This window comes from Mauremys reevesii, linkage group 7 (assembly GCF_016161935.1).
Source record: "Mauremys reevesii isolate NIE-2019 linkage group 7, ASM1616193v1, whole genome shotgun sequence".
Taxonomy (NCBI): Eukaryota; Metazoa; Chordata; order Testudines; family Geoemydidae; genus Mauremys; species Mauremys reevesii.
The window spans coordinates 93685764-93703691 of NC_052629.1; the positions used below are offsets into that span (position 1 = coordinate 93685764).

The 17928-nt window shown below is 43.4% G+C and overlaps 1 protein-coding gene across 6 annotated transcripts in view; it reads right to left on the reverse strand.

Annotated features, from left to right (window-relative positions):
* The window catches only part of LOC120409113 (RNA-binding protein 14-like), a 26728-nt gene continuing 8800 nt past the window's right edge, over nucleotides 1-17928 (reverse strand). For 3 of the 6 annotated variants that reach the window (XM_039546565.1, XM_039546566.1, XM_039546567.1), the window contains exons 2-3: nucleotides 13269-14916; nucleotides 11822-12121 (exon numbers count right to left, since the gene is read on the reverse strand). In XM_039546565.1, coding sequence (XP_039402499.1) covers nucleotides 11914-12121; nucleotides 13269-14916 — 1856 coding nt within the window. In that variant the 3' untranslated portion in view covers nucleotides 11822-11913. Of the gene's footprint in view, nucleotides 2804-8522; nucleotides 11568-11821; nucleotides 12122-13268; nucleotides 14917-17928 lie in introns of those variants that run through there. The other 3 variants (XM_039546570.1, XM_039546571.1, XM_039546569.1) reach the window with 3 other exon arrangements.

Consider the following 17928-nt stretch of genomic DNA (forward strand, 5'->3'; position numbering starts at 1 on the left):
GCTTGCACCATGCTCATTGAAAATCTGCATGGCTGACAAAGAAACAGACTTGATGTAAGCTCATTGCTAACCCTTTATAGGCAAGAGAGGGCAGTGTGTGGTTTCTTGTGCATAGTCTGGTGATTTTGAGCCAACAGAGAGGCTGTTTTTGGCTCAAGTATTAATGCCCTCTCATGATTGCTAGGCTAGGTGGTGGTGGATTAAGATTCACTTACTCAGCAGATGGAGCTAAAATCTTTATTAAGGCAAAACACTCAGCAGGTAGTGATCAGTTACAAGTGAGAAGATCATCAGGTTGATCTCATCATAGTTGCCTTCAGCAGTGGACAATACAGTTTCAACTTCCCTCTATTACACAAACAAGTTATTTTTTCTTATACATCTGTGTTAACATGGAAATGAGAGCCTAATTCCCTTTCCCTGGCAGTACAAGTTTACTGTTAGTTCAAACCAACCTTTTCTAGCTTTTTAGTTACTTATCTTTTCTTATTCCAAACATTATTATTTTACAATTTCTTACACATACACAGTTCTACTTCTGCTGTTAAATGTTATCAGACCAGACATTTAAAATCCACAGCAGGCTTCTCTCAGGCCTAAATATGCCTTCACTCCCACCAGGCAGCTGTCTTGCAAAAGATGCACTTCTTTCCCCTTGCTTGGATCTCCTTTTGTTAATGCGTTTAAATACTGGGAGGCAGATTTTCAGGTGTTTGATAGTGACTGGCAGGCAGGGTTTTTTTCTAAAGCATGCAGCTCTCATTTAGACACAAAAAATAAGCAGCCAGCCTTGGTGTGAAAATCCCCCTTTCTCAATTGAATGCAACACAGAAGCAGCTGGATTCCTACCATCCACTCTTTGGAGAAAGGGGAGGGCTGTGTGGTCTGACACCAGTACCAGCAGGGTGCAGAATGCTGCTGCTGTGATGTGCTAGGACTTTGCACTGGTGTAAATGACTGAAGTGCAGGGTCCCACATCTACATGCTCTCCTTTCCCCCAAAGTATCGGGCTTTACCATAATCGCTCCATTATAGGCAGCCAATCAGAGCATGGCCCTTACAGGCCTCATTGCTTCCTGTGCAGCTGGTGGTGCTTGTAATTAACTTCCCCTTGGGTTGAACCACAGTGGTGGGAGGTTTACAGTGTGGTGGAGGGAAACTCAATCCTGAGGAGTATTAAGGTTGAGCTAGGTATTCATCCCCTCCAAGGCCCAGGAGACCAGTGATAGCAGAAGGACTGTTGACACCTCTTCTTCCCACTAGGGGTTTGCAGGGTGAAAAGTTCTCTCAGGAACCCACCATTCCCCCCCACCCCCTTCCTTTTCAGAAGCACTCTGGTTTTCAATCCAAGGCCTGCTTTGGGAATGGGATTATAACCCTAATGCTGTTATTGGCATGGGAAATTAAAGTACACTGGGAAGTTATGGAAAGTTCTCTGTGCTAAATGGGCCATACAGGTGCATGGAGGAGGGGGGAATCCCTCTGTTGAAGGAGGACTAGAAGCTAATGGTGCAGGGGGGATTTTCTGCTGAATGGGGAAAGGTAGCTGTGTCCCAGGTTTAGAGCTGTGGCGCAGACTACACCCATGTACGCCAAGCTCCCTCTGCCATCTAAAAGTGCAGGAAGGCTAGAGTATTTGGTCCTGGTGAAGCCAAACTGCAAGGCCAACAAAAAGTCAGGTAGGCAGTTACATCAGTGCTTTCGAAGGGGCATGGATTAGCATTCACATTGCACTTCCCATCAGTACCCAGCCCAGGCCAGTTAATGATCCAGCCAGCAGACCAAATTTGGTGATGAATCCTGGTCACCTGCCACCTGAGGCATGTTGCGCATACAGTAAGATTTGCTTTCTCAGCCTGGGTCTGTCTCTTGGAGTTGTTCTGTGCCACCAAGTCCCAGCCAGGGGGGAGGATGTGAATGGAGTCTGTATATGCTGTCCTAATATCTCAGTCTCCCCCTGCACCTCAGTCACTTTGAGAGTCTGGACGGTTATCTTTGCCGTAAGCACTTCCATTGCCCCATCCACCTACTATATTCTTCACACCTCTCAGGGAGAGGGGTTTTTTGCTTCTGCCCCAATCCTCACCCACCAGACAGGAGCCAGTGTTTGGGGACAAGTCACATGACACACCCTGAGGGTTTAGGATGCACCCAACACATCTGTCCATTTACCCACTCAACCTGGGTCCTGCAGGTTGTGCTCCATCTGCTGACTGACTTGGGCATGCTTTCCAGCTAGGAAGGATATGCTGACACACGTTCCTGATACATAGATCTCCATAGCTGAAAGGATGAGAACATCAGCCCACATAAACATTGAGTCTCTTACTGAATGCTGCTCCGCTCTCAGCAACAAGTTCCGCTGGCTAAGGGATGCAGTGTGTGTAAAAAAGTATTTCCTTTTATCAGCTTTGAATTTGCCACCTTTCAATTTTGATTTTCCTCTTGTCCTCATGTTATTAATATAGAAATTTCTGATCTCTTTTCTGTGCCAGTCATTTATTTATATAATTGTATCATGTCTCACTAAACAGTCACAATCATTTTAGTCTCTCTTCATATGTATTTTTCCCAGTGTCTTAATCAGTCTCCTTCCCTGTCTCTGAATCCTGTCTAATTCTGCTCTCTCTCTGGAGATGAGATGAGAACCAATACCACCCCTCTAGTCCAGATGAGGATGACTCATTCATAAATGTTCGGTCACATTCCTTATGCATCCTACATTTTGTTTACTTATTTGACTGCTGCTGTTCATTCACCAGTGGTCTTCAGTGTCCACAGTTTCAGATGCCCTGGGCTTTCCCTAGAGTGGATACAGTTAATTTACAATCCAGTAAGGTATATAAATAGTTTAAAGAATCCCCTCCTAACATGCATTACTTTGCATCAGGTTGCCCTCTCCCTTAGCATGGTTAGGGCCCTCTGCAGTTCCTCAGAGTCTTTTCTGACCTAAAAACATTGTGGCATATGTAAATTTTGCCATGTGGCTGCTCACTTCCTTTTCCCAATCATTTATAAATATATTACCACCACCCATCTTAATACAGAACCTCAGGTCACAGCACTGTCAACCTCTGGCCACACTACCATTTATTTCTACTCTAAGTCAGTTTTTGATTCAGGATGGTACTTCACATCTCACATTAGCACTAGTTTCTTAATTAGCCTCCAGGGAGGGCATTTGTCAACAGCCTTTTGAAAACAAAGTATAGCACCCATTTCTCTTTCAAGTACTGTCTTATTGAAATTCAAATAATTTTTCTAGCTGAATGAGACAATTTTTCTTTGGAGAAGCTTTGTTGGTTGGAGTGTATTTTAATATGATCTAGGTATTTTAGTAAGTTATCCTTTCAACTAATTTACCAGATAGAAATGAGACTGACTGATTAGTAACTCCCTAGAGCCTTTTTTCCCCAAACATAGGTACACTATTTAATATTCTCCAGTCGAAAAAAATGATTTTAATAAAGCATTATACCAGGGATGGCCAAACTGGCTTGTGAGCTGAATACAGCTCTTTACAGTCCAAGTGAAGCTCATAGACACACACACACACACCCCGCCCCCATTCTCCACCTACCAGAGTTTGTGGGGAGGAGAGAGGAGCTCAGGACCTCTGCCTTGCAGCAGGGTGGTGGGGTAGGGGCTTCTGCCCAGCAGGGAGGGGGTCTTGGGGCTTCAGCAGGAGTGGAGCTGAAGCCCTGAGCCCCAGCAAGTGCTTCCCACCCTGGCTCTTGAACTTCTGAAGATTGTCGTATGTGCCTCGAAGGGTCAGTAAGTTTGGCCACCCCTGCATTATACATTTTTCCTAGCAGCTCAGACACTTCATGCCTAAATCCCCACGGGTTTCCAGCCTCAGCTATCATTAATTGTCTTAAACAACAAAAACACCCTTTAGTTATTTGTTCAAATTCATCATCCTAATTTCATTCTTGCACATTGCCTGCCACCATTTATGTTCTATTGCCTTCCTGTTTCCTGAAGGGTAGCCTTTTTGCTCCCTTAGCTGGACTCAAGCTGGGTAGCCTGACTGATCACTTGTTACTTTCTGATTTTTCTTGTGTACTTATGAGCTTTCTTGGAATAGATTTAGCCAAATGGTAGTGAGTGGAAGTGACTGCTGTGCAATTGGCACAAACTAGCATAAAGGTATCAACTAGTAGCAAGCTGTTTAATGCTACTTGGCCCAATGCTAAATAGGGTAAAATTTGGAGTTGCACATGTAGTTCAATTTGTTTATAGTTTGTGGCATATCTATGACAATTCAACTGCCAGTAAGCCAAGTTTTGGTTTGTGCTTAGAGAGGAAGGAGTGCTAGGTACCTGTACTACTACTTGGAGTATAAAATGTTGCGGTCTAAATTGGCAGTTGCCACTCAAGAAAGAGATCATGGAGTCACTGGGGATAGTTCTCTGAAAACATCCTCTCAATGTGCAGTGGCAGTCAAAAAAAACTAACAATGTTGGGAATCATTAGGAAATGGATATATAAGAAGATGGAAAATATATAACCATTATATAAATCTATAGTATGCCCACACCTTGACTATTGCATGCAGACCTGGTCACCCCATCTCAAAAAAAAGATATATTGGAATTGGAAAAAAATACAGAAAAGGGCAACAAATTATTAGGGGTATGGAACAGCTTCTGTATGATTCAAGATTAACGACTAGGACTTTTCAGCCTGGAAAAGAGAGAACTAAAGGGGGAATATCATAAAGGTCTATAAAATCATGACTGGTGTGGAGAAAGTAATGAGGAGTAAATAACACTTTAACACAAGAACTAGTGGTCACCAAATGAAATTAATAGGCAGCAAGTTTAAAACAAACAAAAGGAAGTATTTCTTCACACAACACACAGGTAACCCATGGAATTCTTTGCCAGAGGATGTTGTGAAGGCCAAGACTATAACAGGATTCAAAAAAGAACGACCATATATACTCATTCATTAGCCCGTTCATTTATAAGCCGACCCCCCAAGATGGTTAGGTAAAAATAGCAAAAACTGTATGACCCTTTCATAAGACAACCCTACATTTCAAGGGTTGTCAAACTTTGGTTCCCTGCCGTCAGGGTAAGCCGCAGGCAGGTTGGGACATTTTGTTTATTTGGAGCGTCTGCAGGCATGAGTCCCTCAACTCCCTTTGGCTGCGGTTCGCTGTTGCCAGCCAATGGGAGCAGTGGGACACGCCACTTCCCGTAGCTCCCATTGACTGGGAAGGGTGAACCATGGCCACAGGGAGCTGAAGGGCTCCATGCCTGCAGACGCTACAGGTAAGCAAAACAACAACATATTAGATACTCAATTCAATGATTCCATAGAGTTTAAAATCACCAAATTTTGGTGTAGATCCGTTTTTAAGCCGACGCCCGCTCTTTGATGCGTCACTTTACCAAAAATATTCAGCTTATGAACAAGTATATACGGTAGCTAAGTTCATGGAGGGGGGCCATCAATGGCTATTAATCAGGTCGGGCAGGGATGGTGTCCCTAACCCATTCCCAGCTTTTGGCAAACTGAGGCAACAGGAGATGGATCACTTGATAATTACCTGTTCTGTTCATTCCTGAAGTACCTGCATTGGCAATCACTGTTGGAAAACAGGATACTAAGCTAGATAGATCTATGGTTTGACCCAGTATGGCCATTTTTAGGTATACTTAGTGCATGGGGTGTTCTTAAAACTATTTTCCTTAACTTTCTTCTAGCTGGATTTCCATGAAGATTGAACTGAATTCTACTCCATATACTGTCTGCAGGCAGGGTAATTATAGTGGGGAAATAGTTAATTTTTAAAAAATATTTTAATTCAGGTCACTTAAGAGATAGCCTTCAGCTCAGGTGGAGGGACAGTGGTGATTTTTGGCAGAGTGGTTGCCTTTGATCCTGTATGGCAGTATTCCATGGCATACAGCAGCATAGAACTTCCCCTCTCTAGTTGAAAAACTGACAACCTGTTTTTCTTCTTTCCTCTCCTTGAATGTAAGAAACTACCTTTGCAACATTGCAGAATAATGAAAAAGTGCCAGCAGGGTAGTGGTTTAGAATTACATTGCAGCTTTACTTCTTTCAGTTACAGCACTTGCTGTAGTATGTCATTAATGCATCTACTATAAATATACAACTACTGGCACCTAGAAGCACATATAGATTTGGTTATCAGGTGTATTAGCTTTTTTAACTGCTGAATCAAGTATTGATAAAACCTTCAAATTGGTTACATACTCATCTCCACAAATCTCACTGGAGGAGATGATTTAAAGGAAGAGTTTAACCTTTTACAGAAAATACATCCTATATTCAAACAGGATACGGTGTAAATAAAGTACAAGTGACATTTCTGCACAAAAGGGCCACATTCCAATGAGTAATCAAGACCCTAGTACTTTTCTAGTAATTTTCTAGACAGTTTGTAAATAATTTCACCAGTAAGACTTCTGAACAGAAGTACATTCTTCCCCTTTGGAGACCATTTAAAAGGATACTGATAGAATTAAAATTCATACATAGGGTGCAATGACAATAGCATGTTTATAATGTAGTTTCTGTTGGTCCACGGGCTGGGAGGAACTATAAAAATGCAGTAGCAGGCTAGTGTTGGTTTAGGCCCAAGGCCAGCACAGACAGTTACAAACCTTTGTATTGCCAAAGCTAGTTGCTAAGAAGTTACTTTTGCATGTACTTGATCATGTGCACTAAATAAATACTCTTACCTTCATTTAATGGAAAATCTTTGGTCTCTTACTGCAAAATGTGCAAATGCATGAGGCTTTCTTAAACCTGAATACACTTCTCAGCTCAGCTTCGGTCTTCACAGAGCCACGTCAGGCCGCGTTCATGGTACTAGGTTAGCAATGTGTTTTGTCTATGCCAGTTATTATGAGCTTAGCTCTCAAGAAGAGGGAGTTATTTCAGACAGTCGTGAGCAGATCCAGAGAGAGAGAAAGGTCTGGGTCCCATCTTCTTGGGAGTTAAGGGTAAAAGGACAATTACCCTGAACCAGTGACAAAGGCAAAGATATTTAGCAAGGATACTTGAGATTCCTTTAAGCTGTGAGATATAAACCCAGAACTCGCCACTTTGTGAAAAAAGTCTGTCTTTAAGGTGTATCATTTTCAATACAACCAACAAGTACTGTTGCCAGTTAGTTACACACTCAATCAGTTTCAATTTCATGTGTTTATTTTGCTTCCCTAACCTTCTGCTGTGAAGCTTGTGCTCTTACAAGCTCTTTGGATAGCGCTAGCTGCTCTCTGCAAACCAAAGCAGACTTGGGCCATGACTACGCTACATAATTAAGTCAACCTAACTTACGTCGGCATACAGCCGCCACAGTAATTATATCACTTGTGCATGTCTACACTTTGCTTGTTGTGTCGGTGGTGTGCATCCTCACCAGAAGCATTTGTATCGATTGTACTTGTCAGTGTGGGGCATTGTGGGACAGCTCCTGAAAGCTATTAACAGTTGACATAAGCAACGCAGTATCTACACTGACACTGTGTCGACCTAACTGCATTGACCTTGACTCTATGCTGCTTGTGGAGTTGGCACTGCGTGGCAGTTATGTCAGCTGGTGCAAAATTTAAATGTAAACACTTCCATAGTTAGGTCAATAAACTGCCTTGTTTCTACCTGTAGTCCAGCCCTCAGTCTTTGTCTGCACAAGCAATTTATGCTGGAATAATTATGTTGCTAAGGGGCATGGAAAATCCACACGGACCTAACTCCCAGTGTAAATAGCGCTATGTCAATGGGAGGGCTTCTCCTGTTGATACAGCTACAATGATGGGAGAAGCTCTCCCATCGGCATAGATAGCATCTTTGCTACAGCAGTGCCGCTGCAGCATTTTAAGTTTAGACAAGCAAGCCCTTGGAGATAAGAGGAAGCTTCCTCTGGAGGAGTTTCCTCCTGAGTCCTAATATTAAAGATTTGTTTATGTCCCAATTGAAGCAGGTTAGCTTATATCCCTCAAATGTTTAATTTCATTTTTTAAATGGTTATTATTGCCATAAGTGTCAAATCCCTTTTTAAAGCCTCGAACTCTTGCTCTTAATGCTGCCTTGGGACAATTAGGGTTGGTCTATGCTGAAAACTTAACACTGGCATAGCTACATCTCTCAGGGATGTGAAAAAAATCCAGTGTCCCTTAGAGATGTAGCTATGCCAACCTAACACCCAGTGCAGACAGCTCTAGGTCAAAGGATGAATTCTTCTGTTGATCTTGGTACCACCTCTCAGGGAGATGGATTAACTACAGCACCAGATTACCTCCTGTTGATTTAGTGAGAGTGTCTACATTGAGGCGCTACAGTGGCACAGCTGTGCCGTTGTAGCATTTTAAGTGTAGACATAGCCTGAGTTCCACAGACTAATTGGTAAAAGATAGTATTTTTTCCACACCCTCCAGTTTGAATTTGTCACCTTATTTTCACATCCAGCCTCTTGCCAATTTCTCCCCCCCACAAATCATTTAATAGAATTAAAATTTAACCCCCCATCGCCCCCCAAAAAAACTAGGATTAGAACGCAAGATAGTTTTAAAAAAACAAAACAAAAAGAGCTTCTACTGAATTTCACAATTCAAAGGCAAACAGATAGAAGAATACAAAAAGAACATTCTAGACATTTTAATAAACACATCAGCAATGAAAAAAACTCAAACTTTGGCATATGAGATCAAAAGTCAACCATGTGTTACTAGTTACATAAAAACACACAAAAATCAGTTACAATCAGTACAAAGCTACTTACTCATATGGTAAGTGATTATAAAACTGTTGAGAAAGATTTTTGGCTTGATGATAAAAAGATTCAGAACAGAGGTATGTACATAACCTAACTGTAAATTCTGCCCAAAGGACAGACACCATTTTCTACATGCATGAGTGACAAAGCTGAATTACCTATTTCTTCTAGCTGAATTAAAAAATTCTTCTAATCTAGAACATGTTTAATTTAAATTTCCATGTCCAACCTAGACTTTCAACAACAGCTACAGAACAGCAAGTGTACTAGGGACTGGATATTTGAGATGGAGCAGAGAATGTTACCTAAAAACTAAAAAAAAATGCAAGAAGTTCACACCCACAGCTATATTTTCACCAATTCCAATAACTACAGAATTTCAAAGTTTTCTGGGTACAAAATCATTGAACCATAATCTAAATTTCTAACTGAAACTGTTTTCCTACTCAAGTTTAATCATTTACCTGTCTGCATTTATTTTTAAGTGCATTTTAAGAAGTTAAACAGGTTCACTCAACATATTGGAAGGCTAAATATTTGTGGATATAGTAAGTGAAGCAAAATCTAAACAACCACCCAGTGGGCAAGGCAACTGCATACCACATCAATTTCAAAATCAGATATAAATGACTGAAACATACAAAAATATGCATCTTCTAGAAAAAAGTTGAGGTAGCTCCTGCATTTGTCAATTTGGAGAGAGAATCTCAGTCTGGTGAGGTGGCTACACCTCATGGACTACACAAAGGAAGCTTGATGAGAAGTCACATTATCAGTCCTCTTGGTTTAGGACGGGACTGAGTAAATACAAAGGTGAACTATTCACTACCACCAGGGCTGGCTCCAGGCACCAGCTAAAGAAGCAGGTGCTTGGGGTGGCCAATACCAAGGGGTGGCACTCTGGCCGCTATTGGGGCAACACATTCGGGTCTTCTGCAGCAGCGCAATTGCCCTGCCGCGACTCCCCCTCCCCCCACTTGGGGCAGCAGAAAACCTGGAGCCGGCCCTGACTACCACCCAGGAGACACCTATAGCGGGAAAGAAGCCCTCACCAATAGAGAACACAATCTAGAGTAAGAATTAAAATGCCTCGCATCCTAAAGAAGGAAATTAATAAGTCATCACTTTGGCTGGCCTGTGACGAAGATGTCCATCAAAATCACTCCACCTCAAAGAGCTTCTAGAAAGAGCAGCAACATTATTGCTACTAATAAAAAAAAACCCACTGTTGTCACCATCAGGAGGGAGCAAGCAGGTTCTAACCCCAGTAGATAACATCATTGTCATGTGGTAGGTGCAGCCAGATGGAACATCAGGAAGAGTCCAGGAAGCAAGTTGGGATTTTGAATATCCTTAATCCTTGCAGATGTAACATGCCCCTAAAGTCCAGCAAGCCACAACCATTCTTGTCGGATCTTTTTTTTTTTTTTTTTTTTTTTTTTTTTAACATTCATCAAATCCACTCCCACCCCAATCCACTTGAAAGTGAGTCTCCTCCTTGATCCTTGCCCTCACAGCTCACCTCTTCTCCCCTCTCTTGCTAACCTCACCTCTGATTCCACACTAGTCTTCATGCAGAGAGACATCCTTTTCCTGTCCCCCGTTTTCAGTCCTTCAGAAATCATTCCTTTAGTCTGCCCTTAAACATGTAGGCCACTTGCTTCTTCCTAGCTACTTTGCCTTACTTAGAAAATTCAGAACATTCTCTCAAGGCAAGACATTTCCTTAGCCCTTGTCTTTCCCTTCTCTATGCCTGTCCTTTATCAGTTTCAGGCTCCATGTTGATCTAATTTATGCTGTAACAAATTCAGGGCAGGGACTGGAAGTTCAATTCTGGCATCATGTAGATGGCAAACACCTAATACCTTCAAATTGCAGGTTTAAATGCCCAGAAGAGCTGATGGAGAGCTCCACGCTGCAGAGATAAATGAATCTGGTACCAGGCAGTCTCTGGGGAGAGGTACTTTGGAATGGGAATTAAGATGAGATAGTTGACCCACTTTAGGAAATGAAGTCATCCACTGCTCTTCTCCCAAGCACATTTTCTGTTTAAACTATTAAGCTCCCAGGGACCTCTGACATGTCTGTTAAGGGGCACACCTATGATCCAACAACAAATCTTACAGCACATCTTAAGAACAGAGATCTGGCCTGCTCTTGGACAATATTCCAGCTCTCTTTACTGTTGTGCACCCGTTGGCTACCACATTTCTTCCCTAGAGCTGGCTGCCTTGCAGTGGTGCTGTATGTATGCACTCATTAAAGTCCTTTGATTTACCTTTAGGACAAAAGGAAGAGAGTTAAAGAACATGGGACATTACCCCTGAAACCAATTAAACTGGAAGAAAAAATACACCAGACAACTTTCTAAACTGTAAATAGCCCATATTTTATTTACAGTCAATACAAAAACTAACTCATTTCAGATGTATAGATTCGAACATCACATCTACTGCAAACTTAACACCGGTGTAAAAAGAAAAAGGATTTTAATGTTACATAAAAGAGCATTTGCTCTTCTATTCAGAGAAAGCAATTGCTCGGGTTATAAAAACAATACTGAGCAACAGTCATTGTGAATTGCATTTATTAGGAATCCTGCATGAGCAGCTTATGTCTGATTAATGGAGACATTAGCATCAGGAGTCGCAAACAAAAAACCGATTCCAGATATGCTATGGCATTCTTAGCCCTACTAGAGCACGAAGGAACTCAAGTCTTCGACTTTCAAAGACACAATGTGCAGCAGTTGTCTACATCGTTCCTGGGGTTGCAGCACAGGTTCTTCTTGAGATAATAAATTCAGATCATTCTAAAAACGCAACAAAAAAGGCAGCTGAAAATAAAATCCCCCAAAGTAAAGACCAGGAGAATGCTATTTGTGTTGGATGTAGTAGCATGTCTCAGAGACGCCTCATACTATCGCCTCAAATAATTCTTTAAATCAAGTGACATGAAGGAACAGAGCCAAAACGACAGGCTGTAATGACACCTGAGATAGCATGGGAGGGAAGGAAATTTAGTAACTCAGAATCTGCAGAGAACTGAATAAGGAAGCCAGCCTAGTAAAGACGCAGATTGGCTTTATGCTAAGAAAGCGTGTCAGGAACATGTAATCAATGATACTGCCCCCATCTGGAACAGGAACCCCAACCCCACTATAGGCGGCGCTGGTAATTAGAATGTAGCCGAGCAGTATGCATATAATCGCCATAGGCACCCGAATAACGGGCATAGTCGGAATGCGCTTCTGGAAGACGGCGATAATCCAGCGGGGACTTTGTCGGCGAATGACGGTACACAAGTGGCGAGTCTGCTAAACGACGGTAATCTGAGAGGTCAGATAAACGGCGGTCAGAACTGTACCTGGTCAAGAAAAGAGACATTTAATGAATAAAACAAAAGGGTCTGTGATAATGGCCTAATAGCGCTCTGCTTAAGCAATATATGTTGGGGAGACCCTCATGAGAGATCAGAATCTCTTCAGTGAAGACAGTACCCGCAGAGCAACACTATTAGTACACGTCTCACTAAGGCAAACCAGAGGAACTTGTGAGTTAATTAGTTCTTTTCAGAACAGTTCCTTAGCTATCTTTTAACTTCTTCGGTGGATACCTCAAATATACTTGTTAAATTTCCCCCAACTCTTAGGCAAGTAAATAGCACATGGGAAAGCAAGAGCTGGATATGCCTGCCATTTCTCTTAACAAATGCAGCCCATTTACTTATTAAGCACTGAAAATAGGGAAGACTGGTCTGACGACTTATGGGGTTGAGGACACTGGTTAAAATCCAATCCAGGTCAGTAACGGTGGTCTCAGTCCAGTTCCTAGAGAGCAGGCACCTACAACACGGCACCACCACAACTGACAGTAGTTTGAGTCTTTCATTCGCAGTCTAAGCAGAGGTGCCAACCTGTGAGAGAAACTGAACTCCCCATCTTAGCCCTAAGAGTTGTAGTTCCAAGTGAGGGATAAGGCACACTGTCTGTGGTAGAGTGCAAGAAATCTGCAATGCCATTGTCTGGGGTATACACGCCCTAGGCAGAAGAAATTTCCAGGCCCCAGGGCTGCCAATCTTGCAACTTTCACACAAAACTGTAAGAAAACACTAAATAAATATCCAGTAGAATCTGCAGACCAGTAAGAGGGGTGTGCCCAGCATATTATCCCACCCTTCACCCTAGCCAGACGCAACAGAAGCAAAGAAATTGTAAGGGGGTGGACTATGTAAGGATCTGTATTACTGCCAGAGTGGGAAGCCATTTTGTCATTTTAATAATGCATCGAGTTTCACCTCCCACCCTGCCAATGCTTCCAGAACAGTAAGTTAGTGTAATGTATTAGCAGGGGAATTTCCACCTTTTGGTGAAGCAGAACCAAGTTTATAAAGGCGAAGACCAATAGACTTGTATTGAGTCTGACTGCCTCTAGTCCCTTGGACAGTACATCGAGATCCTTGGATGAGAGGCTCTATTTATGTGCAAAGTATTATCACTGGCTTAGCAGCATACCTTTTAGCCAAAGCAGATGATTTTTTGAAAGGATCATCATAGCCAACACTCCGTGGAGGAGAGAGACGGGTGCGTTCGTATGGTGGTGCGATGGCAGCAGCAGCAGCAGAAGACTGAGACAGTCCCAAATACGGGGTTGCTTGTTGTCCAAGTTGGGTTGGCCCATCATATGCAGTCACAGGCTGAGCTCTGAAAGTGACTGCCAAAGGAACAGAGGAGGGCTGCTGTGCTGTATATGAAGCTGACATTGAGTTTGAAGACTGTGTTCTATAGGGTGTGGTCAGTGGAGCAGAGACCTGTGATTTGTAGGAAGCTGCTGCAGACTGATTGCTATAAGATGCAGCCAGAGTGGATGCAGGCTGGGCACCATAGGCTGCTGAGAGCACAGCTGTAGGCTGGGCACCATACGAGGCTGAATGGCCGGCCACAGGCTGGGCGCCATACGAGGCTGAATGGCCGGCCACAGGCTGGGCGCCATACGAGGCTGAATGGCCGGCCACAGGCTGGGCGCCATACGAGGCTGCGAGAGCAGTTGCAGGCTGGGCGCCATACGAGGCTGAATGGCCGGCCACAGGCTGAGCACCATATGATGCTGAGAGAGTAGCTGCAGGCTGGGCTCCATAAGAAGTTGAGTGGCTGTCCACAGGCTGGGCTCCATAAGAAGCCAAGTGGCTGGCTGCAGGCTGGGCTCCATAGGCGGCTGCGTGTGTGGCCACAGGCTGTGCTCCATAGGTGGCTGTGTGACCAGCCACAGGCTGAGCTGCATAGGCAGCAGCTGCATGTGTGGCTGTTGGCTGAGCTCCATAGGAGGCTGAGTAACCAGCCACAGGCTGAGTACCATAAGAGGCTGCATGCGAGGCTGAAGGCTGAGCTCCATAGGATGATGCTAGTGTTGCTGTGGACTGGACCCCATAAGAGGCTAACTGGGAAGCTGCAGCCTGGGTGTTGTAAGCAGCCTGGGCGCTGTAGGAATTTAGTGATGAGGCTGCAGGCTGGGTATTAGAAGCTCCTAGTGAAACAGAGGATTGGGTTCTGTAAGTATTTCCAAGTGAGGTCGAGGGCTGGGCCCTGTAAGATGCTGCCTGTCCCGTTGTTGGCTGGGCTCTGTAAGACATTCCGAGAGATGCAGAGGGCTGGGCTCTGTAGGTTGCACCCAGTGAGGTTGATGGCTGAGCTCTGTAGGATGCTGGTTGTGCTGTCATGGGTAGCGACACAGTGGCAAAGCCGATTCTTGTTGGTGATCGTCGAATTGGGCTTCTGTCCCTTCCAAAATATGAGGGAGATGCTTGTCTTGTCTGAGTGTCAAAGGAGTTGTATTTGCTTGAAGTGTTGGTGCCACCGAAGCGCTGCTGATAATCATAGAGCGAGGATGCAGTGTATCCTGCAGAGACAGATGGATACGTAGAGTCTGTAGGCCTAAGCTGCTCGTAACCGTCGATCTTGGGTTGATATTTCTCTCTAAAGTCCACACTTGCTCTCTTGCTCTTGTCAGTATTGGTGCCTGCCTGGGCATTTTGTCCTGCCCCCTTTTTCTGAACATTAGTAGAGAGTTCCACATTGACTCTTCTTCCTTTCACTTCCTTTCCATTAAGATTTTCGATGGCAACTTTTGCATCTGCTTCTTTCTCCATGTGAACAAATGCATAGTCTGATAAAGTAGACAGAGGGTTATCAGTGAAGAAGACAAGACATTTTATTACAGGATCGAACACTTAACAGATGCACGCATCTCTCTGCTATTACTTAAATGCAGTTTGGGTATAAACAGAGTCTGTATTGTAGCCTTCCCAATAAACTGCGGGCTAGCAACTAAATTACCCCAATTTACCATAGCTGCTACATTATGAAAACTGCAGTCTATTTTTTAAAAAATGTAGAAAAAACCCACCAGTATCAAATCACGGCACAGAAAGAAATTCATGTGCTCAGTAGGTCTGTTTACAAATACCTTCAAATAGTTCCCAAAATCTTAAGTTCTGCAATATTGTCTCATTCAGTCCTGAACACACTGAGCCAAATTGAAGTTTATGGAGTCATACCAGAGTTGAATTTGGTTCATTCTGTACCATTAAAGAACACGTAACCAATACAGTTTTCTTGAAATTTCAGGAAGGAAACTATCACTAGCCAAACTAGAGATTCTTCCAGCAGCTCATGCTAATCTTGCAAAAACATCCAAACTAATCTACTTTGGAACCCCCTAGTTTGTCGAAGGTATTACGCTGTAGAATACAAACTTAAACAGGGTTAAGAGGACTGTACTTAATATCTATGAAAGGATCTTTAATAAAATATATTTAGTCAGTGGAGTGAGCAATCAATTTAAATATTTGTGAAAATCAAGTATGTCAGAACATCTAGAACCGAGACTGGGCGCCTTTTATATTTTAAAAAGCCAAAAAAGTAGCAGCCCCTTGACTATTCTGACTTTAATAATCCTGAAACTTAGTATGGGGTAAGCTTTACAATTACATTGAAAAATTCAGTATTTCAGAAGGATTTACCTCTAGTTTCTCAACTTATTTTTTATTAAAAAAGGAACATTTTCTGCGCTGCATCATACTAGACAACCAAATCCACTGACATTTTCACTTGCAGTACAGGGAGGAGTTATTTTAAAGTCTACATACCGCATTTTCTGGCGTATAAGGCGACTGGGCGTATAAGACGACCCCCTAATTTTCCAGTTAAAACATAGGTTTTGGCCTATACTCGCCGTATAAGACTACCCCCCCTTCCGAGGCAACACCATTTAATAACATCAGATTTGATTTAAATAATTTTAATTAAAATGGTTTTGACTTACCAGTACTTACCGGGAGTCAGAAGGCTCTGGGCTGCCCGCTGCAGCGGGGAGCACAGAGCCTTTTAAATCCCAGCCGCGGCCGGGAATCAGAGGGCTCTGGGCTGCCCGCTGTGGCTGGGATTTAAAAGGCTCTGGGCGCCCCGCCCCGCCACAGCGGGCAGCTCAGAGCCCTCTGATTCCCGGCCACGGCTGGGATTTAAAGGGCTCAGGGCTCCCCGCGGCTGCCAGCAGCCCAGAGCCCTTTGAATCCCACTCCCCCCCCCCCATACCTAGGGATGCAGGGCCAGTTCCACCGAACTGCAAAATCAAAACAGAACGTCCCTGTGCTGATACTGTATGTACCGCGCTGAGCCAATCACGGCAAGCGGTGTCATCTAGTAATGCATACAAAGCCTGCTCGGATTGGCTGAGTCAGAGAGGTGGGCTATTACAACCTTTGCCAATCCGAGCAGGCTTTGTATGCATTAATAGATGACACCACTTGCCGGGATTGGCTCAGCGCGGTACATACAGTATCAGCACAGGGACGTTCTGTATGTAGCCGAAGCTACAGTATGTTTATACCCGGCGTATAAGACGACCCCCGATTTTTGGGGGTTGTTTTTTAGTATAAAAAATCGTCTTATATGCCGGAAAATACGGTATATTAATAATTTGGTATCATCACCTCTCACTTACAGAAACAGTATGGTTACCCTTCGTTTTTTCTAAAATAAATAATAAATAAAATAGTCTGTGGCAGGACCTCAGGTTGAACATAATAGCTACAGACTCTCTCAGGGTTATGCAAGACCCGACTTACACAAATTCACACTTATGGAAAAAGTTCCATAAGACAGAAATAGGATTTTCGAGTTGTGGAATTTTTTGCGTAACATACGGGTATACATTTCCGACTTACGTAACTCAAGTTTTGTGTAAGGCTTTCCGAAACAGAACGATTGCGTAAGTCGGAGGGTGTCTGTATAGCAAATTCAAAGCTACAGCGGCTCAGATAACTATCTTACACACCGAAATCTAGAATGATATCTTCTTATAAGCATAATTCCAATCTATACCAGCAAAACACTTGAAGTGACATTTATGACACCTCAGGAGCTAGGGAATGTTCCAACAGCAGTAATTCTAAAACAGTTTAGAAAAAATACACTTACAAGAAACTAGAATTTTACTGAACACAAAGCAAATCCCTAATCCAATATTTCATAATTTAGATCCCTGTTCTCTAGAGGACATAGAGCCAACCCCTACACGCGGAGGACACCTTGCGAATTAACGGCTCATGGGATGAAAATCAGCCCACACAAGCCCCATTGCTCAACTTCCCTGCTACAATCCGGAATCCAGGCCTTGCTATTCCTCCACTCCTATATTGAGGGCCGTGGCAAGTCATTTCAATTTATTTGCCTCTGGAGAGTCTCCAGCCTTTTATAATGAACAAGGAGGAGAAAGTAACTGGCTACTCATGGACTGGTCAGTCTCAGTAGGCTGAGCACAGCTCACAATATCATTTTTTCGGGAGCCTTTTCCAGTGTACTGAATCCCAGTATGCAAGGGCTGACTTGGGACCAGCAACATGGGAAGCTGCACTGTCCCTGGTGAGCACCCTCTCCAGGGGTTCTGTAGGCTTAGGAACTCAGAAGTGCCATGGTAAGGATTCTTAGTGTTCAAACATGGCTTCTGCTGTCCTACTTCACAAATAGGCTGTCTTTCTCAACCAACAAAAAAGAATGGAAATACCAAATTTAGTCTGGAAATTAAGGAGTTGGAGCCATGCTGTACCCCCAACCCCATCCCTCCTTCCCAAAGGCTCACTTGGCCCAATAGGGCCCTACCAGCAAGGTTGGCTTCCAG